The sequence below is a fragment of the Macadamia integrifolia genome, chromosome 14, assembly GCF_013358625.1.
Source record: "Macadamia integrifolia cultivar HAES 741 chromosome 14, SCU_Mint_v3, whole genome shotgun sequence".
Taxonomy (NCBI): Eukaryota; Viridiplantae; Streptophyta; class Magnoliopsida; order Proteales; family Proteaceae; genus Macadamia; species Macadamia integrifolia.
This window is the reverse complement of record NC_056570.1, coordinates 27,095,399-27,119,697: the sequence shown is the minus strand read 5'-3', so window position 1 is coordinate 27,119,697 and position 24,299 is coordinate 27,095,399. Positions and strand designations below refer to the sequence as shown.

Below are 24,299 nucleotides of genomic sequence, written 5' to 3'. Positions count from 1 at the left end.
TTTTTTGGGGGGGGTTTTGGTGATGGTGGCACCATTAGAGCAGAATGATCAAACAGTAATGTTACATTATTTAAGAAATAAATGCATATAATTAAATAATAAAGCACAGAAACTAAGAGAGTTTGCCTTGTCTTGTGAACTCAATTTCTGTCAGTTGCCATTAAGCATCCTACGATGAGCATTTTTCTATGATACAAAGGGAATTCCCTGTCCTTAGTTTGGCATTCCTAAACCAGCATCAGACACTTAGTATTTGTGAGTCATGGAACTTTAGACCGTTACTGATAGTAGAGATACTAGGAACAATTAAAGGCACATAATTCTTAAGTTTGTTAGGCTCCTAAATTTTATTTTCAGAATTGGTCTTCTTCATTCTAAATTACTATTATTTTATGCTACAGGTGGGCATGAACTTAGCAAGACAACTGGAAATGCGGGTGGAAGAATCGGATGCGGTAACTCCAGTCTCAACCCACTACCATAACATATGGTTGCTTCTTTGTTCTGTTGTGAAACATGGGTATTGGGTATAATCTAAAATGTAGACCATTTCATAGTGTGCTTGGGCAAAGGAGAGGAAAACGATCATTTTAAGGCCCTTGGAGTTTTCTTTGGCCAGACACCACCCTCACTGGATGGTTGGAACCACAGAATCTTGCATTTCCTCCGAACCTTGTGGTAAAACATTTAGCTATTGATCCAGAGGGTTTAGATTGAACGGATCCAACCCCCTGAAACGAGTGAGGTTTGGAGGAAATGTTCAATGGCCAACTTGTTGAATGTGTGCCAAATATATGTCTATGCCATTACCGAACGGTTTCTTATGTTCTGTTTGATTTCTTTGTAACATTTCGAATCTGACTCATACATGGAGGAATTCAGAATACAATATTCACATTATGTTGTTGTCTGGCAGGTATCATTGGGCTTCAGTCAGCTGTTTAGGTGTGGTCTATTGCATCCAAGACTGGATCAAAGCTTTGCTGGTTGGTCTAGACAGGAGGATATCTGGAAACACGGTAGATTTGATGTGGATGGACTTCCCTGGTCTAGATTTCCTTTAGAAAAATTAAGTGCATGTCATATAGGATCCCCCCCTCCCCTCCTTCCTTTCTCTCTATATAATGGTTCAACAGCCCCTATCAAAGTTTCTCAAGATCACAATGCAGAACCAAGAGAGCAAATGTACGATCATTTTACCTTTTTTTTTTTTCCATTCTACATACTCATGATTTGCTTAAAATCTGAGTCTGCTTTTGCCATTAAAGGCCTATGTGGAAAGATGAACTTTTGATAACCGGGGTATCTTACCTTTGATTGTAGGGAGAGTTGGCTAAGGCTCGACTGGTGTAGGGTTTGTCCTATGGCAGTTGGTGTGAAAAGGCTTGGGTTAAATCAGGCAAAGGCATAGGGTAGCTCAAATGCCCAACCATAGTTCTTAGGCTGTGACAATGGGGGACGGGACAGTTGTGCTGTGGTGGTATTTGGTATGGGTGGGAAAATAATTGAGTTCAAGGAAATGCTATGGAATATGCTGAGGACAGATCAGGAACCCCTTTGTTGCAGACCATCTAATATTAACTGGTCTGTGCACTTAGATATGGTATTTATGATTTGATCTTTAGAATGATCTAGATCAGCTGCATGTAATATTTCAGCCTCAATGTTAAATCCTATAGTCTCACCATCTTAGTAGTCTCTACACTAGTGTAGTCTTTTAGGGAAAGGGTTCTCTAAGCAAGCGGCATAGCGAGTGTAACTCAAAGAATGACAAAACAGTTTCCTGGAGAGTAGAGAGGTCATTTTGTGTGCGAGTATATGAGAGAGAGAGAGAGAGAGAGAGAGAGCTTGACACCTTATATGGACTGCCTCTTTTTTTATTGTCAAAAAATTATTTAAATTAATTGTAAAAAAAATTCAAAATAATTTGAGAGGTACTTGTCTTATGGTAATAGTATAATGAATATTCCCAGATAATGTGGCCTCTACGGCCAGACATAGAGGATGGAAAAATAACACCCCGCCCCTATGAAACCCAAAAACCTACCCCTTGTTGATGTCTATGTACGTCTCTCATTCGCCCTCACACCTGTGGGATCATGGAATGTTTTTTTCCCCTATGTTATTGTAAAAAATTGTAATTATTTTGCACATTTTTTTAACACGTGAAATGACAAAAATTACTTTAATTGAATATATATATATATATATATATTATTTGACACCTAGGTCTCGATAAGAAAATCCCATCTTAAATATACTAAAGTCTTTACAAAATCTCTGCAGCGGGGTACTATCTTAGGGGCAGGCAGCTGGTCCACTAATGGAGGCCTTGCACAGCACATTCTACCGTAGAAGATCACATGCCTGCTGAAATTTTCTGGATAGGTGAACACCACAGTTCCTAACTCACACGTCAGACTTTAACCTAAACAAAGCCCCACCCTTCCCCTCTCCCTCTCCCTCCCCCTCTCCCTCTCCCTCCCCTCCCCTCCCCTCCCAGATGAAATAACCCAAACAAAGATTGATCAAGTGACAAAAAAATACGTAACTGAAAATCCAGTAAAAAGTGAAACTTCATGAAAAAATGGTTGAAAAGAAATAAACCAACGAAAATATAAGTACAAAATGCCAATAAATGGAAGTGACAAATTTGGATATGAAATTTAAAACACGTCTAATCCAGACCATTCTCTACATATCCAATGGTCAGAATGCCACATTCCTCTTCATGTGGCACAACAATATGGACTCTGTCAAGTAAAGGCTTCCCCACAGGCCATATAAGATGTTCTACCTTGTCTTAATACCATTTCAGCATCCCCTAATACAGTAGGATCAACAACTGAAGAAAACATAAACCTCTGAACAAAGCATTCTCTTAGTAACAGTGAAGATGCCCATATTGATATCAAACCTGTTTTAAGTTATCAGGTCCCCCTACTGAATAACTGTGAAAATTAGATGGCTTCATACAAACCAGGGAGGACACCAGAACCATTAGGAAAGAACGGGATTCTTTTAAGCTCAATGAAAGCAAAAGGTTCCATCCCTGATTACAAGGAGCGAAGCCACCATGTCACTATCCTCTCAACCATGTGTTTCTATATGATGAGTTGTCTCGTAAAGAAGCATCATGGGCCTTGTATTCCATCACATAGCCATGCGGAAGCTTTAACTGCCGTTTGATCGCATCTCTTAAAGCCATCACAGCCTAATGCAAAAAGTATAGCAATGTAAGATAACAGAATTGAAGAAGTATCAGTTTTCTACTTGCTAATCCACAACAATGAGCAGGTATGATAACCCATATGATGGTAGGATAAGTAATACTAACCTGGTGATCAGATGCATTGCGATTCCAGACAGACAATATATCTTCATTAAAGCGAATACTTAGTACCGCACCACAAATGTTATCCCCATAATCAAGTTGGTCCCCAACCAAGGCTAGAACCTGGACAGATGTAAAAGTGGGGGAGAGGGTCATTTCTAAATAGGGTGAAAAAGATTAATCATTTTTAGCAGATTCATAGCCTTTAGCTAAAACCCAATCTAATAACATGACAGAGAATGGCATGATAGCCAAAATTTCAGCTTTAGAACATAAAAAACCACTAGTAATTCTGACTCCATTTACTAAGAGGGCAGACAATGATGAGCACTATATAAAAAGCATTATGTCAACACTTCTAAAAATAAAAATCCAAAAGTTGAAAGGATACTGGTCTTGGAAAAGAATATATTTTCCCCCCATGAACCACGTGGATTATTAAGAGTCAATATTCAATGTACCCACCATTACATTCAGAAATTAAGGTTATGTTTGTTTGGAAAGAAAATTGAAGAGAATGACAAAAAGATTCTTTCCTTTTCTCATCTTTTATCTTGTTCTCCTGCTAACATATACCAAGGAGAAATAAATTCAATATGACATGCTTGTGATCAGAATAATCTACCATAGCACTCGGATTTGCTCAGAAAGTGCTACATACTCCTATATTTTATGCTCTCTTACAAACAATGCCACATGAGAAATCATATGGTGAGGGGAGGGTATGCAAAGATATCAGATGCTTAAATTACTAGGGCATTTTAAGTAGCAGCTTTCTTCATTGTTTCTTCAGTATAAAAGCTTTCGCTGAAAAAGATAGAGAAATACATTGAACGGTCCCACACAGGTGAAACAAAACAAGGTATCATTACCCTAAAAGACAAAGGACAAAAGGCAAAGGGCAAAGGGCAAAGGGCAAAGGGCAAAGCTGAAGAACCAAGCTTCGCCATAGGATGAGGGCCAACTTAATTGGTTGATCCACTATTCCAATGTGACCACTCGAACAATAAGGCCACTGGTCAACAACCAGTGTATATGCTACTATTGAATCTCCAACACCAACAGATCCCAAGAAAACTAGGATCCCTTTTGATCTTGAATGCACCTCCAACACTAGCCTGCCCTGGTTTCACCATAGAACTTGGATCAAAATTCAGCTTGAGGGAATTTAGACAAGGGGTTCAAATTGGGGGGAAATATTAGCTGAGCATGGAGAGAATCTGATGATCCCACTCCCTCAAATGTAATGAAATAGCAGTCCTTAGAATATGTCGATTGTCTATGCCCATCTAGCAATCTTTAGTGTACCCAGTGCATAAGGCTCGCGCCACTGCAGGGTCTAGGAATGGTGAGTTGTCATTTCACTCCTTCGAAAACCACAACAAACAAGCACAAACTAATGCCATCTTGCAGGTATTTCTCAAGTGCCCACTAGTATTTTTTAGAAATTTAAAAATCACAGCAGAAAGATTGCAAAATCAGTCAGGCATAATACTAAGAGAAAAAATATATATATTTATATATATAACAAATTAAATATGAAATTTCCCAAGAAATGAATATATGGTTATGTCTGCCACATATACTAAAAGAAACATAATGCAGGGGAAATATAGGCATAGAAGCATCATGTCACACTGTTAAAATTATCCGACTGAATTTTTCATGTGGCAAAACATAATTATAAATATAACAAATAAAATTTCTTGAAACTAAATAATACTACTAAGCTTTGAGAGCAAGTTGCGAGGTATGCTATAGATAGACATAAAACTTAGGGGGAAAAAAATATAATAAAGCAAATTTCTTCTTACCAGATCCTCCCAAAAGCGACCTGAGACAACCTTTTTGAATCGTATTATCCACTTTCCACCATTGCAATTGGCAGCATCCTGATCATATGATAGTTTTAAGCAACATAAGGAGTCAAACTTACAATCCAATCAAATCCTAAAGTTAAACTACGTCAACAAAAGGGAAAAGAAACAGAAAATAAACTATAATCATTAACTTCATTCTTTGAAATACACACACACATATATATACAACAACAACAACTCAGCCTTTTCCAAATTCTTTTAATAACAGATATATTTAATTAAAAGATTAGAAAAATACTGTAGAATGGATCTCAACTGAAAAAATAACTCAGAAAAAGACAAACTTAAGTCCACCTGCATAGGGTTCCAAATGCCTACCTCCCATAGAGGGCGAATCCCTTCCTTGAAAAGATGTAAATCTGTAGGACTTGGTAAAGAAGAAGGACGGGCCAAATGGCAGTAGCAAACCCAAAATCCTTCAACCTGTGAAGGCAAAATGGTGGAAAAAGATATTTACAATAATGTAAGCACCAATTCAAACCAGGGACCCAACTCCCGAGAGAATATTGTCTTATAATAAGGTAAGATTCCATGGTAATCACAATACAGCACCCTGATTCTTCAAGAAGAAATTTACCGTACTAAACTCCACAATTTTCTTTATATTGTCCTCGTATGCTTGCGTTCGAACACTAGGTGTTCTACGTGTGTACCAAAACACAAACTTGTGCTGAAATTTGAACCAGAGAACGCTAAATCAAATAAGTAACACTATAGTCAAGACAATAATGAAATTGAACAAAAGAAATAATTAAGCGAATAAGAAAATATAAAGGATACTAAACAGCAATAAGAGCATTTCCTCATGAAGATTTAAGGAAATTAGAAACATACACAATAAAAAAATTTCTAGGTGGATCACCTTGACAGGCGAGAACTCCAATTTCAGCTACCCGGAGGATAGTGTGCTAATCCACAATTTCCATAAGATGGGAAAACCTTTGCCATGCATTTTCACATCCTAAAACTGCAACATCTCATTTTTCCCACATACAGTCACACCCCACCAATAATTTCATTTGTAATTTGTAACAAAGAGTTCTAAACCAAGCACTACCAGGACCTGAATCTAATACCAATGGCAATTCACCTTTCACCCTGATAGGATAACAAACAGTTTTCATAGTTCATTTCTCAACTTTTCAGAATTAAGAGTTGCTGGACTGACAAGTTTAGGGCAAACTGAGCCCTTTTAGGGCTTTTTGTCTCAGGAAAAAGGATTTGTTCCCAAGCCAAGATTTCATGGCTACCCAAATAATCATGGGAGAGTAACTGCTCAATCCTTTACCTACTCTTGCTCACTTCCCACGTGTGCTTCCCTCAGCCCCCAACCATCCAAAAGCATAGGCTTAGCAGTTCCCTCTGCCTCTTCAGAGTCATGGAGAGGACCACAAAAGTTTCATTGCCATTAACTTACCTACCTTGTTTTCATCTCAAATATGTCAAAGAATAAGACCAAAAGCTTGGGCTAACTTAGTGATTAAATCATTGCTTGAGTTTACTCTACAGCTACAGAGAATGAATTCAGAAAACCACATCAGAGATCTTAAGGAATTGAGTTCCTACAGGAAGGGGCAGTAGCTTAAAGCGCGTCATATTGAAAGTTAAGTCCCTTAGTTTTTCAATCTTTCAGCTTTCTACAAAAGAATCCTTAAGGTTTCACTCAATACCAAAAATCTTAAAACGATTGAGAAACTGGCATAAGGTGATATAGGATATATTTTCCCAATTTAGCAAAACCATGATCTCACAAGTTGAATGGACCTTGGCAATTCCATGATCTAAGTAAATTTAGCATCATCCAACTTTAATTCATGAATCAGAAAAATCAACTATTCCACTATGTTCATAAGCACCTCCCATGGTCCAAATGGGTAAGACACAAACATTGACTTTCCAAAATAACATAGTGGGTGGTGGCGTCCTCCCCCTTCTCCGAAAAAACAATCACCAAGTATAATAAAACTTATTACTCTCATACACAGATTGCTCACAAATATTAACTTGTAAATCATCACAGAAACTCCATGATGTATCATACAAACAAGTGGATATTAATATAAAAAAAAGTTTCATACAGAAGCAAAATACAAAATTTCCCCAAATTTTTACAATTTATGTTAAACCCTTCTCCACATATATAAATTTACTATAAGCCCAAACCAAAAGAAAGAAAAGACAGAGCTAACCGATATACTTCTAAGGCAACAGAAATAGACAGATTTCAATGCAACATCAATGAGAAACCTAAACAAAGAGAGAGAGAGACCTTTAATGGATGTAAACCGGCTTTGAGTTCGTGGGCTTGCCTTTCACGCTCTTCCGCTTCTTTATCAGCAGCCGTTGAGGGATCGACAGCTTGCTGAGCATTCAATCCCTTGCTATCCCCTTCTTTCTTCTCTGTAATCTCCATCGGCTTCTCCACAAAACCCTGATTAGAAAAAAAAAAATTCCTAAAGGGACTCCTTAAACTGTAGATTAGTATAACACTATCTACTCTTCTCCCTCATGAAGGAAGAGAAATAAACTGATGCCTCGGCTAACACTTAAAAACTATTAAAAGCGAGCTAGATTTCAAACGATAAACGAATCGTGGTCGACCGAAAGCTGTAGCTGCTTTCAGGATTATTCTTTTCCCCCTCTTTCCCCAAGGAATTTTGGATTGAACTTGGTGCACAAATTAACCCTTTAAAGTTTCTTAACCTTTATACATCAAGTGTATCAATCAACAATTTTGACAATTTTAATGGTAGAAGGAAGACTGAGGATGCAAAAAATTGTCTCCCACAGGGTAAGAAAACGGGAAAAATAGTTTCAAATAGAAAGCCTTAAATAGGATTTTGTTTTTTCACTTGCAGAGTTGCAGGTATGCAACGAAGGTGTCAACAACAATGAAACTACAGAACTGGCTAAGATACTCTGATTTCTCTAGTGGGAATCTGCAACTAACCATTAAACATGTAGCTCTTACCTGAAACAATTAAGAACTGAAAGATTGTTGGAAGAAGACTTGATATCCAGTACCCAGCTGAAACTTCAACGGCAGAGGGATGAAGTGATGCAGTGGATGGTGTTAATCTGATTTCAGTAGCAATTCCTCCAGTTATGTACCTATGGATTCATCGATCCTCCTCCTCCTGCAAGAGAAAGAAGAGAAACTTTCCAAACCATAGGTTGGGGTTTTGAGATGTATAAGTAGCTTCTATTGGTTTCAAAAAATGAGAACCGGTTTGGGTTCGGACACGTCTGGGGACTTTGGGCCGGTTTCACCGGTTTGGTTTGCATTTTGACACCCCGAGCCTAACAGATAGAAACAAACACATTGTCCGACTCAATTGGGTTTCTGTTCTCATTTCTTTTTCTTGCGATTTCATTGTTCTGTTTTTTCTGGTTCAAAATTCTGTAGTAACATGAACCTCAGTAGTGCTCGACATGCACAGAAACTGTTTGAAAAAATGGGTGAGAGAGATCTTGAATGGGTTTTTAAATGAATTAGGCACTTCTATAAAGTTTTTTTTTTTTTAACTTGAATATTATCTGGGACCCGGAAATTTTATTATCTGAGACTTCTATGAAGTTGTTTAAACACTAGAAGGATATATTGGTTTGGTCAGCAATAACTCATGGTATTGCTTAGTAGTGGATTCAAAAGTCATCCGCAGACTCTCTCTCTCTCTCTCTCTCTTCTTTGTGGGAATGTGTGTACGCAGTATATGTTTGTTATCATTCACTCACTGTGAAATCACTTTCATACTGAAAAAAAAATCGTCTGCAATTCTGATCTCGTACAATTCCGTGAAATATCACCTTCAAGGGATGACACATGTATTGATATCAATGCAATGGTCCAGATCTGATTTAAATGCCTTTTCAATGATTTAATGTTTTATTAGTTATACCAGATTTGGATCATTGTATTGGTATCAATACACGTGTCACCACCTGAAGGTGGTATTGCACGGAATTGTACGAGATCGGAATTGCAGACGATTTCAACCCCCTTTATACTTGATGGGTTAGTGTCCTTGGCTCTTTTTGTCTGGCCTTGTATCTGAGCTTCTTGAGTAGAGTGAACCTATCTTCATTTCACTTTCTTTTATAGTGTATTTTTCATCTTGCAAACAAACACTGGTAAGTGAATATTTTACATCCTATTTTTCTTCTTGCAAACAAATGCTGAAAAATCCATGTAAAATTTTATGCTGAAACAAAGAGGGTCGATACCTGTAATTGACCGATCCCATTCACTGATTAGGCATGTACATGGTATGGATCAAGGGTGTAATTGTTCAAATTTTGGTTAACTATTCATATCATTGAGTGCAAAACCATTCAATACAACCAATACTGATACCCAATGTATTCGATACGATATCAATCAATCTCAAATTGGCAGTTACCCAATATTTAAAATAATGGGGATTTTCTTAAAGATATCGTCAAATAATTTATAATTTTACTTTTTCGCCTTTAGTATAATTCACTCTTTTTTTTTTCAACAAGAGCATTATATCATTTCACATTTGTACTTAAAAAAAATGAATAAATCAATGACAACTTTTTGATAATCACTTTCAACTTATTTTGAAAACTCTCCCTTGCCCTAGGTTAAAAAGAACTTTTGATAATAAAATAAAAGGCAATAAAAAAAATGTCAAATTCTAAATACACCTATAGAGGTATCATTTAGACACTTATTATTTATAGGGAGGGGGATAGGCACACCGTCCATGTTCTGTAAGCTAGCAGGCAACACAAATGGGGGTGTAGGATGGGACATCATATATGAGGGGCAGGGGATCATTTCAACGAGGGGAAGAGAGAGGCAAACAAGTGGGTGCCAGGTGGTGTGTCCGACCTCGTCCCTTATTTATACATAAAGGAATTCTATGTCTCGAAGCATAACTCCTGCACTAGTGCGGGGACCAATGAGAACGCACCTAGAAGCATCAACAAGGTAAACATTTCCATCTTTCATTGGGGTTGGGGTTGGGGTTGGGGTTGGGGTGGAGCAATCATTTCACTCCCTCGTGTCTAGATGCAGCCACTTTATATAGTTGGGTTCTAATTGATTGTAACAGCTAAAAATCAAGATATATGTTATATATAGACTTGTAGGGACTCAATTTAAGGTGCTAATTGAAATCTATAATTAATTTTTAAGGACCGATATCTGATAATTTCTTTTTCAACAACAGAAATAAAAGGAATCACCCATCAGGAAAAATTAAATAACATATAAAGTACAATCATCTCAAGGTGCTATTAGTATCTGTTTCTTGAAATCTCACACCTTCTCATATCAGCCATCGAGTCATCTTTCAATCTTCCCTACCAGAAGGTTAACAATGTCCTTTGGGGAATGACAACAGGACAGGCACAGGACAAATTGTGTGAACCCCTCTCTGAAAAACTTCGATATTTGGATATTTCACATCCAAGCAAGAAATGCTTTTGGATGGAGGGAGACTCATATACATACATATCATGAATGTTTGGAATCGATATTATACATGGAGACATTGCTTTTGCTAATTCGAATTTGGAATGATCATTAAGTTGAGAGCATGGTTATTGCAAGTTTGCAACAGAATACAAAGCATTAGGTCTAATACTTGGAAAACTTTGTAAACATGAGCACCAACCAAGAAGGAAAAGTATATGGTAGTTCTACTAAACTTTATGTTTCATATCATAAGTTACCAGTAAAGATACCCAACCAGAAATTATGAAATATGGATAACCATGAACCCAGAAACTATGCCGCAAGTCTGTTCTTCCATCTCTTCTGACTACAAAAAAATGAGGCTCTCACATGCCATAATAAATATATCTGCTTGGGATGTTAGAAATGGACCACTCACAGATATCAGACAAGGACATTTACTCTGATAAAATGACTGTTTTAGCCATTTCTTCATCTAAAAGAGAATCACATATTGTTATACTCTTGTCCCAAATCATATCCATCATGCGACTACTCCTTAGCCCTGGTCAATCAAGACGAGTTTAAGGTTGTAAGATCAATTATGACTTTAGTTGAACACTATAAAGGCATTCAGGCTTTCAAATGTTAAATTGCTAATAAATATTTTAATCTCAGCTGCAAAAATCAACAGATGTGCTAAGAAACAAAAGAAAAATTTCCCCTGTAGAATAGATATCACACCAGAACAAATTAGAATTTGAGTGTGATATCTGAGCAAATTAGAACTTGTGTACAAAAAAGATTTATATTCTAGTTTACAGTAGAGGGGAGTTAAAACCAAATTGGGAGCAATGAACAAATAAGACAACAAAAAATGCTATTTTTATAAATGAACATATATCCAAAATTTCTATGTACGAACACTTAAGTGTAATATTCGCAACAAAAATCTCATTAGGAACTTCCAAATGAGGGGGGGGGGGGGAACCTCCTCATTAGGAACAAGTTAAAATATGATTCTTTTAACATGTTGAATTCAGAGAGAGTTTTATGACTGTTAAAAGTTTTAGAAATATAGCCCAATAAAACATGGTAGTTGTTACATGTTTATTACTCAGTAAATTAAGAATAGCCCATATTGTTCAGTCTCACCAATCAATCTATAAGGAAAACTACAGCAGTTTTTTACTTATCTAGAATAGTTACTCAAAAATTCATAAGCATCAAATATCCTTGAACATAATAGTGATCACTCCATTCTATTCAAACAATCATGAATATAAATAACTGGTGATATCAATACTATAGCATTAACTGGAATAAATATTTGAACTTGTAACCTACTAGAGAACGAAATACAAAAATACATAATTAATGAAACCATTTACCAATGCTTCAAAAGCTGACTCGATACAAATAATAGACCAGCATATTGCTACTAGCACACTTAACTGCAGGAAGTTTAACAACAGCTAAATGGACATTCAAATAATTTTATATGCAGCAGCTGCAACAATAGAAGGTTCAACAGACATCAACAGGCAAATGTATGCTGGGTAAGGGTGCAATATGAAATTAACATAACAAAAATTAATAGAAAATGAATCAGTGGGATTTACCTGGTTATATATGTGTCTTCAATAGTGTTGATTACTATCTGATCACCAGATCTAATGAAAGCTGGTACCTGGGGAATTAAGGGAAGACATAAGGGGAAAACTGAAGAAACTACCTAAGGAGGTCAAATACATACTTATTTACCAAAATACCTATAATACCCTTACTACATGAGCTCTAACATGTTTAGAAAGTTCCCATAAAGTTGTCCTCTAACTAATGATGAGAATGAACCAATCATGCACAGTTTTAAATTACATATAGAAACCTCTGTTAGATACTTTTAGTATTGTTTTGGTAACTGTAGGATAGTGAGAAAAAGAAGGGAGGAGGAAAGATGACAATGAAGAAGCACAAAAGTAATTAAGACAGGATCAAAGAAGTTAAAAGAGAAGAAAACTATATGAAAAATTACAATAAAACATACCAGTACAAGAAGCCCATTGTCCAGTAAAACCTTTTTGTACCTGTATTTTAACCAAGGCATTGATAAAAGGTCATGAAACCAATAACAAACCCAGATAGTGACAGCTACATACATGAAGTAAGTAACATACAGATGGATTCAAGAAGTAACTTAACAGTGAGGTAGATGATTTAAGAACAATAAAATCCTACACCAACAAACATGTAACAATTGATAGAGTTGTACCGAGACTATTTTTTACACATATTTGCTTTTAAGATGAGTATGGCAATGTATTGCAGCTAGCAACTGCACACAATATATAATGCAACCCTGGGTCACAAAACCCTGCTTTTGGGTCACTGTGAGCCCAGTAAAATGATAAATATATCCAATTAATGCTTGAGTGGTAATTCCATAAATATATGGAAGTTTTGGACCCCTCTTCAGAAAGATACAAAATCAGGGACTAAATGATAATTAAATCTAAAGGGGGCCTTTTCTAGAATTCAAATAAGAAGAAAATGAAATAAAATGGACTCAGAAAATACTAATAATGAGAAGAGGTCTTCTTCCTCATGATGGGAACAACAATGGCAGAGAGAAAACATGCTTATGAATGAGATATCTCTCTCATATAACCTCTGATCAGACTGGAATTTAATGAAGAAGTGCCTATCCCACAGTCCTCTAAACCCCAAGGAATATTCAGTCGAACCGGCACTCAGAGAACTAACTAAAGAAATTTCTCTGAACTAAGACCAGGCGGTAAGAGAGGAACCAGATTTGAGATTCAGTTTGAAACTAAGAGTTTATGAAGTTCGATGATCTCAAACTTTGCACCTTGGGTCGACCTAAGGTAAGCATATGACTCCCAAATTCTGAGAATGAAAAGAGGAAGAGTTAGGGGAGATCTATTCAATTAGGTAGGCCATTACTATCGCTAGTTGCAGGACCAGAAAAGTAAAGCAGAATAATGGAAAGGAAGAAAGAAGAAAAATAAAAGGAAGGGGAAAGGTTGTATCGTACATGATATATAAGGGAGATAAGAAAAAAAGAACAGAAGGAAGAAAGTTGGAATGCACCAGGAAGAAAAACTCAGCTGAGCCGGAGGAGGACCAGATTGATGGGGAAAGGAGAAGAAGACCACAAGGCCACGCTTGGCTCCAACAAGTTACGGTAGCTGTAACTCCAACTAAACTTCATTCAATCAATTTCTAATCCCCATCGTATTGTTACATGCAATATAAAGATAAAAACCACTAATTACATTCTAAAACAAAGAGAGAACTCAATTAGGAAACCAGAATTAAAACAGGAACTCCGAACTCCTATCCATTTCTTATAAAAATAAAACCGATATTACAAGAATAATCCCAAATAACTAAATAAGCCCCTACAAAGTTCCAACACCCTATTGGACCAGAATCCTGGTCCGGGCCGGTTTTGCCTCAGTCTGGATTTCCAGATCGAGCTGTGCTGGTCTAGCCAGGTACATGCAACTGCATCAATATATTAAGTGTTTATACATTCAGTTACATAGATATATATACTAAAATACTAGCACATCAAGTGGTATATGCAACAACATTATGACACATACTGAGGTGTGGCTGTTATCCCCTTCATAGGATCTTGTGCTTCAGCAACAGTACATGTTACACGCGTCGGAACTGATGCAGACATTGGCTTTCCATCATAAAATTGCAAGTTAACTTTCATTTCATCTGTTACCAAATAAAAGTGAGAAATATCAGTTCATCTTTTTCACAATATTAAGGTTTAACCAAGAATGATATAACGTAAGTGTGACATTTGGCAGTGAGGAGCTAGTGCTGTGAAAATTGCCACCAAGTTATGTGTTGGAGACACAATAAGTGTGTTAAGAAGGCTGAACCAACCAAAACCTGTGTAGAAGAAGCAAAACCGAGAGAAATATCTCAGCCCATGATAGTTTAGTGTACTTAGCTATAGTGGTGCTCACCTTTATTTATAATCCAATAAGTAGAGTCTTGGTAGGAAACCTACGAAGACTCAAACACCTAATTACAATCTAATAAGGAAACCAAAAGCAGCTCTATTCTAAGACTCAACTCATAGCATGATGGGGACACTCTCCTATCGTGAACACTCTTTAACAAAGTGATAGCATAAGGAAAGATTTACAGAAGCAAATTCTTTTCAGAAATTTCATGAACATGCATGGGGTATAGATTGGCCTAAGAACAATATAAATAGTGACATTTGACCCAATAGTACAATATCTGAGAAAAGGAACATAATCACCCGGGAGACCTGATGACATAGGGAAAACTCCAAGGGTTAATGTCTATCAAGGAATCCATATACAACAATGAAAACACCCTCAATCTTATTTGGAGTTTTGCACCTTAAATTTTTTGGGGCAGAATTATCATAGCAGATGATAAGTTTCTAAAGCAATTCTGAAGCCATCATTGTCGAGTTTTCAAGCACCATTTTCAGGATTCTGTTCTCCATTTTAATGAATTTCACATCTATTATCCATTTCCAAGAAGAAAATTTATGACTTAGTTTGAAAATCTCATTCATTGCTTATATGTTCCATATCTAACAATGAAGTATATTGCAGCCACCTGGGTGTCAATATCTGTGTCATCCTTGGTATATGAAAAGGTGTCAATATCTGTGTCATCCTTGGTATATGAATCTTTTCCTTTTAAAAACATTCGTGATTATGAGATTCACCAGAAAGTCTACATAAGTCTAAACATCTATTAATCATTTTCCTAGACTGATGGATTCCATTTTGGGGAAGAAAGGGGGGAAAAAAAAGAAGAAAACAAATGCTTTGTGATGTTTCTGTGTTCATAGAAACTATAATTGAAGTTAAAAGAACAACATCTCTTTAGCCTCACAAATAATTTCCTAAATCAAATTTATAAATACGTATGAGGAAACAACAGCCCATATAGATGTCCCATCTCCATCAATCTACAGTTGATCTCCACTTTGGTCTCGCTTTAGAGATTGGCCAGCCTAGACTGTTTCTGCACTTAAAACTCAGCTCAACTTTGAACCAAGGTTCATGTAGTCAATGTAGTTTCAGGGGAAGAATAAGAGGGTGAAATAACTAGGTTCAAAAGTTTTTTTTAATTTTATATATATATATATATATATATATATATAAGCTCAGATTTTAAAATTTTGGTGCATGTTGCAATTTCACCAGGATTGCATGCCACAGACTAATCTGCCACATGCAAATTTAATGGAGCCTAAATTCTAGCAATAGGTTAGCCATGAACCTCCCCTGCTCAAGTAATAAGTTTGAGTCCAATCTGATTTTGTCACATGAGAAAAAGGTAACGAACTAGTCTTTGAACAATTTTGGACCGTTGAAAATACAAGAGAGAAAGTGAAATAAATGCTAAGCCATACATTTGAATTAGAGAATCAAATTTAACATGTGACTAATGCATGTCTCCTCTTCCCATTCTATTGTTTGGATTACCACTCAGCATTGCATGTGGCAAAATGGGCGAGAAAACTAACTTCACTATCTACACTGGCTCACCTGCTTCATATTTACCTCAAAATGTGTACATCACTTTAATCGCTTTTGATAACCACAACCTGACCATCCAAAACCAGGGAGACTGGGTCAATATTGAATCCGCTCAATGGTTTGAGACTGGGTCAGTATTGAATCTGCTCAATTGTTTGATGACTAGCCTTCCTTTCAAAACCATGAGTCGTCCTTTTGTGCCATGGCACAGTAGTTGATTTTTTGATTGCTTACTTCCCATGCCAGAGCCTCGTACTTCAGCATGTCAGGAAATTTCCAGTACATTGAAAGAATAGAAATGTTTGGTATGAGGATGGGTGGTAGCCCACAAAAAATGATTTGGAGGAAGAACTCCCCTTAGGACACAATGATCGAGCCAGTTTATGCCACACTCAATGAGGTACACAAAAACATCTTCCAAGTAGACAATAATATCGGCCATATCCAATAACTCAACCCCCCTTATCTATCCCCTAAACCTGAGTCCTAACTCCTAACCACTCCTTGCCAGGAGGTAGAAACACATTGGGGTAAGGACTTCTCTTTGGTCCTATGAAAGAAGTAAAATCAACGATATCTTCCACAAACCTTAATCTATTCTCTATACCAGATCATATCTCACAAGTCTAATGACTTAAGGAAACATCCCCATCTTACTACTCTTCCAAAGACGCAAGCATTAATCTATTTACTGCATGTGAGTCGCACCCTGTCAAGAATCCTGGCCCGCAACAAGATCCAATGATTCTATGACTGTATATATTTACTAATGGGCAGAGCCATTTAAAAAGAACGATTATCATAAATTGAAGTATTCAAAAATAAAAGTACCTTTAAGATATGCAGCAGCCTTTCCAAACAAGTCTTTGTCTACTTCAATTTGCTCAAATGTCTTAGGCCTGATTAAAATTATAGAGAGAATGCAAATTAGTTATTTTGTAAATGCACACATTTTCTACAGCAACATTACAGAGGTTTATGATCAAGGAGAATAAAAGATTTGCACCAAGAAGACTCACTCCATTAACATAACTGAGTCACCTTCAGTGTACAAAAATGTGAAAGATTTCTCCTCAACGAAAACTTCTACAACACATCACGAAAAGTAAGTCATCAAAAGGAAAGATTGTTTGCAGAGTTTAGGTTTTCTTATGATCAGAACCACAATATATATATAAAAAAAAAAGTGCATCTATACTCAAAAGGAAAGTTCGGTTTCAATTTCAGGTTTCACTCATGAACTCAATCATAAGCTGGTAAGGCCAACCTAAAGATCTTAGAAAAATGAGGGAAATAATATTTACATCAAGCTGCACATGGACCAGGTAATGGGAGCCTTTGGAGTTCAGATAGTTTATGAATATGATGGTTTGTAACATGCTGGAGTGAATGACAACGAGGAAAAATGAACGGTGCTGGAGTGAATCGTAATAAGGGGAACGAACATGACACAACATGGATACGAATAGCCATGTGGTCTACATTCATGTTGGTTTACAAAGCAATGTTTTAGACTTGATATAACATTTTTAATTTTAATTTTCAATTATGTTGATCGGGCATAATTATTATGAGCCTTGAGCGGTTGAGCCTTGGAATAACCCGTCGCAACGGAACCTGTACTTTGATGATAGTCATAGGGACCTTGTGAAGTGCCGCTGTCCTTATGACTATCACTCTTAGCTGCAGCCCTACCAGGTATGTTAGTTTGTATATTGCTTCTCCGGCTTTGGTGTTATTTGGATTCCCATTCAGAACTACAATTATACGAGGCATTTAATTCCAAAGCTACAAGATCTCTTCAACAATGTAGATCATAGACAAGATGATTCAGTTAAAGGAAACTAAGTCCATTAGACAATCACCAACACAGAAAAGGAAATCTCCAAATTCATGACTCTTTTAATTGTTAGAATAAAAATGCTCAAGCATAAAGGACAGAGCTCAAGATCCATACTTTCAATAGCCTCATCTGTCCGAAATCTTTCAGTTATTTTGTTTCCACTGTCAACATCGCGGAGCTCCACCTGCAACATCAAGGTTCCAATCAATAGTAAATCCACATGAAACACAATTTTTATCAACCACCAATTAATTCACATTTGGCAGCCCTGTTAAATCATCAAATGGCAATGCAATTCACATAAGTTCATGATAGAACAAAAAGACACTGTCAGCGTCAAGGGTTCCCCATTAATGCATTAGATTCACAGATTTGTATAATTTGTAAATCCACTATATGTTGACTAAAAAACAGTTTTCAGGAGGGCAATGGGTATTGATAACCAACCTGTATTGTAGCTCCTCCTCTTCCATGCTGTGTGTGTTGTGCTTTCAGCACCTAACGCCAGATTACATATCAAATGACATTTTCATAACACAAACATAAAAGCGCAACTACTTTCTATGTTTACAGCCTACCATAATAGATCCTATTACCTGGTAAATACGGTCTAAAGTGAATACGCCGACATGGATAGAGAAACAAACACATGTTGTTGTCAGTGAATGTGTAGATGAAAATTCAGACTAGATAAGGTGGTAAGGATGAAGTGCGACCAACCTTTTCTTTGGATGACATTCCCGGGTCTGACCTGCACCAAATTCAGAATATATAACAGACTATGTATGTAGAGAGAGAGAGAGAGAGAGAGAGTTGATTATTGCTTTAATAGTTTACAATTCAAGCAATCGTTATAAGAATCAAACAATTCCCAACCAAGCTATCATTTTTTTTTTTTTTTTTTTTTTTTTTGCTCATTCTAATTGTGTCCTATGTTTTAGATTATTGGTATTCCAGTGTATCAGAGGCAGAAGTTCTGAACCAAGGAAAAACAAAACGGGATTAAGTAGCACACTGAAGAGAAACGTACATCAGTGCCGAGAACTTTGGCACCTCGGTTCTGGACAGCCGACCAAGGAGTGACGAGGAACCCAAGTGGCAACAATTTATCAGGCGTGCCCGCCGAGTGCTTCGACGCTAGGTGAAAATTTCTGAGGGCACCAAGAGAGTGAGTGTAGCTAGAAGAAGACACGGGGAAGATCGACTTGAAAACACGTCGTCTGAGAGCTTGCATTTTCTACTTTAAGAGGCAATCTGATCCCCAATCCGAGGTCGGAGGGCGAAGGGCGAAAGGCGGAAGGCGGAAGGCGGAAGGCGGAGGGCGGAGGGCGGAGGGTCGTAAGGCCGGCGGAGCAATCGCACAATTCGCTCGGTCCTTTCTTCCACGGTTCTTTCTAATTTTGCTTAGCTCAAGGAATGGGAACAAATCGGAGTATGGTAATTTCCATTATCAGGGGTGCGTACGTCTTTACGGTCTTAGATGACGATGTCCTGTTAGCATTTGGCAGGAGGTGATGGAGTAAAATCGGTATCGGTCTCGTTCGAATCGGGCAGGAATCGGAAAAAACGCATATTTTATGATCGGATTGAGATCTCCTGGACGTATATTAACTTCTTCTTTTTTTTTTTTTTTTTTTTTGATGTAGTACGTATATTAAGCTGAATATACATCTTAGGTGCCAAACCCTTATCCCATTTATTGCCATTTAAAGAATGAAGAAGGGTATTTATAGATTCGACCATATCCAAAAAAGTAATAAAGATTAAAAAGAAAAATCCAAAAAAATTGGAGAATTGATCCACTTTCTTACAATCACTTGATTGTATGGGTGAACATCCAACACCTGTCCCATTTCCTACCATTACAATGGTGAAAATTGGTATATTTATAAGCAAAAGGGACAAGTGTTGGATGATCACCTGTACAATTAGGTGATCTTATGAGCAGTGGATCCAATCTCAAAAAACTATATAAACAAACTAGTGTATGGGAGAAGCAGTCCCAAAAACCTTGTCGTTTCATTGTTTTCATCTTGGAATCATGGATTGAATCGGGCAAAAGCAGTCTCAAAATCCTATAATCGATTACAACAGTAACAACAAACTCCACTTTATCCCAACATTCCACCCCTTAAGGGTCAGCTATATGGATACTTGTCCTCTAATAGGTTCTATCTAAAGTCATACATGGGACATGACCAAAACTATGCATGTTATTCCTCACTACTCCGCTTATGGTCATTTTAAGTCTTTTAGCTTATTCAATATAAATTTTATTGCTCCTTCTAATGGGGCATCCTTATGCCTTCTTTGAACATAGCCAAACTACATGAAATGACTTTCGCGGAGCTTGTCATTGATCAGAACAACTCTCAAATTAGTTATAATATGACCATTCCTTACTTTATCATTTTTAGTTTTTCAGCACATTCATCTTAGCATCCTATTATGAGCTACACATAGCATCTATGTATGACACTTTTTAACTATCAAATATTCCGTCCCATACATCATAGCAAGTCACACAATAATCCTATAAAAATTTATTTTAAGCTTTAAAATGATACATCATACGTACCTCTCTCTATTTCATCAATCTCATTTTAATTATCAGTAAAACATCATTATTTAGGTCTAGTTATTTTTTTATTATGACATCCCAGGAGGTCATCTATCTTAGTACTCGTCCAAACACACTTAACTACGGAGTTTTGATGGGATCCGATGCATTAGTGCAACACCGATATCAATTTTCACATTTTTTAATTGAGTGATTATTCTGTGTAGAGAGTGTGGCGGTGCGGTGAGCATCCTGAGGTCTTCTCGGCTACCCGATGCTCACCGCACCAATGCACTCCATATCGAGGATGTTTATAGTTTTGAATCGGAATATTCACACCAAAACTCATCTGAATCGGTGGATTTTAAAATCAAACGGGCGATTCTAGGGTTATTCATGTCTCCGTCCTTTTTTACTTTCCTCGTATCCTCGATTCCTCTCTCTGTTTGATGATGATGGTATGCGAGTTACATCTTTGTTTATCTTCTGGAAGTGATAATATCTACATAATATCAATCTCTGCCGGTAAGACTCTATAAACAAATGATTCTAACACCAATAGTTTATCGTCTTCAGCTTCTCTCCAATGCCCGCCATGGATCTGGCATGTTCTGTTCATTCGCTTCAGGTCTTGCCCCGAACGGTGTTTCCGTTTCCAATGATCCCAGAATCGAGCTGGAGAATTGTATCAGACTCCTACGTGAGAATCCCCGTCGCCAAGGTCCAGAATCGTTTGCACTTTTCAAGTCTGCCGTTGATTCTGGATTCAATCCATCAGCTTCGTCCTGTAATTCCCTTATCGATGCACTCGCGAGGTACAGGGAGTATGATTTGTCTATTTCCGCATACAAGTGGATGATTCATTTGGAATTTTTGCCAAATTACCGATCATTAAATGTGTTAATGGACTGCTTCATCTATGCCCGGAAGCCCAAATTCGCCTTTGGAGTCATAGGGTTAGTGTTGAAGTTGGGTTACACCCTAAACATATTCCACTTGAACCTCATGCTTAAGGAATTGTGCCGGGCCGGCGAGGTCCTCTGGGCGACGGAGTTGTTTCGGGAAATTGGGAGAATTGTGATGTCTCCGAGTGTAGTTTCTTATAACACTATCATCAATGGGCTTTGCAGAGCAAACAAGTTGGAAGAAGCTATGGAGTTGCGGGTTGAAATGGAGGCAAAGAACTGTTTCCCCGATGTGGCTACTTACAGCATTCTCATGAATGGTCTCTGTAAGGAGGGTAGAGTTAATGATGCAGTGGGTTTGTTAGACAAGATGCAGGAGAAGGGTCTCAATGCAGATGTTGTTGTGTATAGTACACTTATAAATGGACTTTGTCGTGAGGGAAATGTCAGTAAGGGTAAGGAGCTGTTCCATGACATGTTGGACAAAGGAATTTCTCCAAATGTAGTTACTTATACTTGCTTGGTGCATGGGCTTAGCAAGATGGGGCACTGGAAAGAGGCCACAGAAATGTTAAATTTCATGATGGAATCTGGGATTGTTCCTACTGTTGTTATATATACAGGTATGATTGATGGCCTATGCAAGGATGGGAAGTCTACTGAAGCTTTGAAATTGATGGGTTTGATGATGGAGAAGGGTGTAGAACCCAACATTATAACCTATAATGTCTTAATTAATGGACTATGCAAACAGGGTATGGTGTCTGATGCATTGAATTTTTTGGACACCATGAAACAAAGGGGGATAATGCCTGATGTAGTTACCTACAATACATTGATTTGGGGGCTTTGTGATACTGGGAAGGTTGACGAGGCAGTAGAGATACTCAATAAGATGGTCAAAGGTGTGTATAATGTTGAGCCGGACACTAAGACATTTAACACGTTGATCCAGGGACTTTGCAATGAAGGCCGTTTTGATGAGGCCATGGGGGTTCATCAGGAGATGGTTAAGGAGAAGAACCTCAGTAATTTGTTCACTTATTCCATGCTAATTGGTGGGTCTTTAAAGACACAAAATGCCAGAAAGGCTACGGAGCTTTGGCAAGAGATGGTTGGCATGGGATTTGTTCCAAATGCCTTCACCTATAATATCATGATAGATGGATTCTGCAAAATGGGAATGATTGGTTCTGCGAAAGGAATTCTTTCTGAAATGAAAGCTCAGGGGCTATGTCCATCTCGGTTTGATTACAACACACTGATGGCGTCTTTGTGCAAGGAGGGTAATCTAGAGAATGCAATGGGTGTGTTTCAAGAAATGAAGGATTCAAACTGTGAACCCGATGTGATCTCATTTAATATTATAATTGATGGAACCCTTAAAGCTGGGGATTTTCAAGCAGCAAAGGAATTGCTTGTGGAAATGCTTCAAAGGGGTTTGGCTCCTGATATAATAACTTTTTCCACGTTAATAAATTGGTTTTCAAAGGCAGGGCTGATGGATGAGGCTAAAAATCTATTCAAGACTATGACTGCCCGTGGCCTGTCGCCGGATGCTATTGTATATGACTCTTTATTATATGGTTTTAGCTTGAAGGGTAAAAAAGATGAAGTCATCAGCTTACTTCATCAAATGGCAGCTATGGGTGTTGCTCTTGACGTGGGACTAATTTCTACTATTTTGAAATGTCTTTGTATGGGTGAAGAAAATCCCAAGGTCATGGAGTTATTCCCTACTTTTTCACTTGATGCATCAAAAGAAGTAAAAATCTCGTGCCATGAGTTGTTGACGAGACTCCATAAATTGCAGCCAAGGCTTCAAATACAGCATGCTTGATATTTTTGAACCCTCTGGTGATATATAGATGCTTGCAATTGCCATGTTTCTTCTTGTGTGGTGATTGTTTAGGTAAACAACTTAACTTGCATTTCTTTTAATTCCCCTTGTATTAGACAGGCCTTACCATGGTCTACGTATTATTTATCACATAATAACCTTATGGTTTCTTGGAATTATCATTGCTGGATTGTAGGAGAAAACACTGACCCCCAGGATAGGGTGAGATTTCAGAGTTATTGTACACTCACATGCTTATCACATTCTCTCTTCTTAATATGTATGTGCACATGCTTATTTACCATTACTTTTACAAACAATTGTGATTGCAAACTTTCCCACATATTTCTGTCAGATACAACAGGGAGAGGAGGGGGGAATAGGGGGCCTGATGTTTGCATCCAATGCCCCTTCACATGCACATCCTTGATTGTTAATATGAGAGATAAAGAATGGATTCATTCATGCACAGATATTCAAGCATATATGATGTTGTCTATAAAGAGCTCGATAATTTCAATCATGAGATTCTGGTCCATATTTATCAGCATGTACAACATGTGCATGATTAATCATACAACAACAAACAACAAACTCAGCCTTATCCCAACTTAATGGGGTTGGCTACATGGATCCGAATAAGAACAAAGAAGAAAAAATGAAAGTTAAAGGAAATAATTCAGATTCAAATGGGAATCCCTTGCCCGTAGATGTTCACTTCTATCACACATACAATCATACTCAATTCTATGGAATTGTTTGATCTTGAAGGTGATCTTCTATAATTTTGCATGTGAGGGGTTATTTCTTGGTTTTGTCTAGTCATTAATAACTTGATTAAATTCCATTCTTGCTGCGATTAGTATCTTCCCTAGATAGGGAAGAACTAGTGAAATCTCGTAATTTATGATTGATTCATTCAATATTTTATTTTTGAGG

General features: G+C 37.4%; 4 protein-coding genes across 12 annotated transcripts in view; 2 read left to right on the top strand and 2 right to left on the bottom strand.

Annotated features, from left to right (window-relative positions):
• Window positions 1–1,297, top strand: part of LOC122061698 (superoxide dismutase [Cu-Zn] 2) — a 3,321-nt gene extending 2,024 nt beyond the window's left edge. Inside the window, exons 6-7 of the mRNA XM_042625115.1 lie at window positions 402–455; window positions 917–1,297. Of these exons, the coding sequence (XP_042481049.1) occupies window positions 402–455; window positions 917–945 (83 nt within the window). The 3' untranslated portion in view covers window positions 946–1,297. The remainder of the gene's footprint in view (window positions 1–401; window positions 456–916) is intronic.
• A 1,338-nt stretch (window positions 1,298–2,635) lies between these two features.
• LOC122060906 (eukaryotic translation initiation factor NCBP-like) lies at window positions 2,636–8,388 on the bottom strand. Of its 2 annotated transcripts, none has more exons than XM_042624013.1 (7): window positions 8,186–8,388; window positions 7,484–7,630; window positions 5,792–5,884; window positions 5,533–5,637; window positions 5,149–5,226; window positions 3,338–3,457; window positions 2,636–3,214 (listed from the first exon to the last, which is right to left on the bottom strand). In XM_042624013.1, exons 2-7 carry the CDS (start codon window positions 7,625–7,627, stop codon window positions 3,083–3,085), a joined length of 672 nt encoding a protein of 223 aa, XP_042479947.1. In that variant the 5' UTR covers window positions 7,628–7,630; window positions 8,186–8,388; the 3' UTR covers window positions 2,636–3,082. The 2 variants fall into 2 exon arrangements, with proteins under 2 accessions (XP_042479947.1, XP_042479946.1); XM_042624012.1 differs by having other exon boundaries at window positions 7,484–7,645; window positions 8,186–8,387.
• Window positions 8,389–10,862: 2,474 nt separating this feature from the next.
• LOC122060955 (elongation factor P) lies at window positions 10,863–19,511 on the bottom strand. 2 transcript variants are annotated; one of them, XM_042624085.1, is made up of 11 exons: window positions 19,086–19,511; window positions 18,776–18,806; window positions 18,652–18,665; window positions 18,503–18,553; window positions 18,170–18,239; window positions 17,232–17,295; window positions 17,044–17,111; window positions 14,269–14,392; window positions 12,687–12,726; window positions 12,262–12,329; window positions 10,863–11,204 (listed from the first exon to the last, which is right to left on the bottom strand). In XM_042624085.1, the coding sequence occupies exons 1-11, from the start codon at window positions 19,287–19,289 to the stop codon at window positions 11,192–11,194; spliced, it is 747 nt and encodes a 248-aa protein (XP_042480019.1). In that variant the 5' UTR covers window positions 19,290–19,511; the 3' UTR covers window positions 10,863–11,191. The 2 variants fall into 2 exon arrangements, with proteins under 2 accessions (XP_042480019.1, XP_042480018.1); XM_042624084.1 differs by having other exon boundaries at window positions 17,232–17,298; window positions 19,086–19,508.
• Window positions 19,512–20,865: 1,354 nt separating this feature from the next.
• Window positions 20,866–24,299, top strand: part of LOC122062155 (pentatricopeptide repeat-containing protein At4g28010-like) — a 7,227-nt gene continuing 3,793 nt past the window's right edge. For all 7 annotated transcript variants that reach the window (XM_042625853.1, XM_042625847.1, XM_042625848.1 and 4 more), the window contains exon 1: window positions 20,866–23,432. In XM_042625853.1, the coding sequence (XP_042481787.1) occupies window positions 21,159–23,360 (2,202 nt within the window). In that variant the 5' untranslated portion in view covers window positions 20,866–21,158 and the 3' untranslated portion in view covers window positions 23,361–23,432. The remainder of the gene's footprint in view (window positions 23,433–24,299) is intronic.

Bases quoted from the DNA above. Each gene is read 5' to 3' on its own strand.
- LOC122060955 (XM_042624084.1), bottom strand. From the start codon at position 19,289: ATGCAAGCTCTCAGACGACGTGTTTTCAAGTCGATCTTCCCCGTGTCT. The intron at 18,807-19,085 runs GTACGTTTCTCT...AATTTGGTGCAG, and splicing joins CCAAAGTTCTCGGCACTGAT to GTCAGACCCGGGAATGTCAT. The intron at 12,727-14,268 runs GTATGTGTCATA...GTTAAAATACAG, and splicing joins GGGATAACAGCCACACCTCA to GTACAAAAAGGTTTTACTGG.
- LOC122060906 (XM_042624013.1), bottom strand. From the start codon at position 7,627: ATGGAGATTACAGAGAAGAAAGAAGGGGATAGCAAGGGATTGAATGCT. The intron at 5,885-7,483 runs GTCTCTCTCTCT...TTCAAATTTCAG, and splicing joins CCGGTTTACATCCATTAAAG to CACAAGTTTGTGTTTTGGTA. The intron at 5,227-5,532 runs GTAGGCATTTGG...TCATATGATCAG, and splicing joins GGATTCGCCCTCTATGGGAG to GATGCTGCCAATTGCAATGG.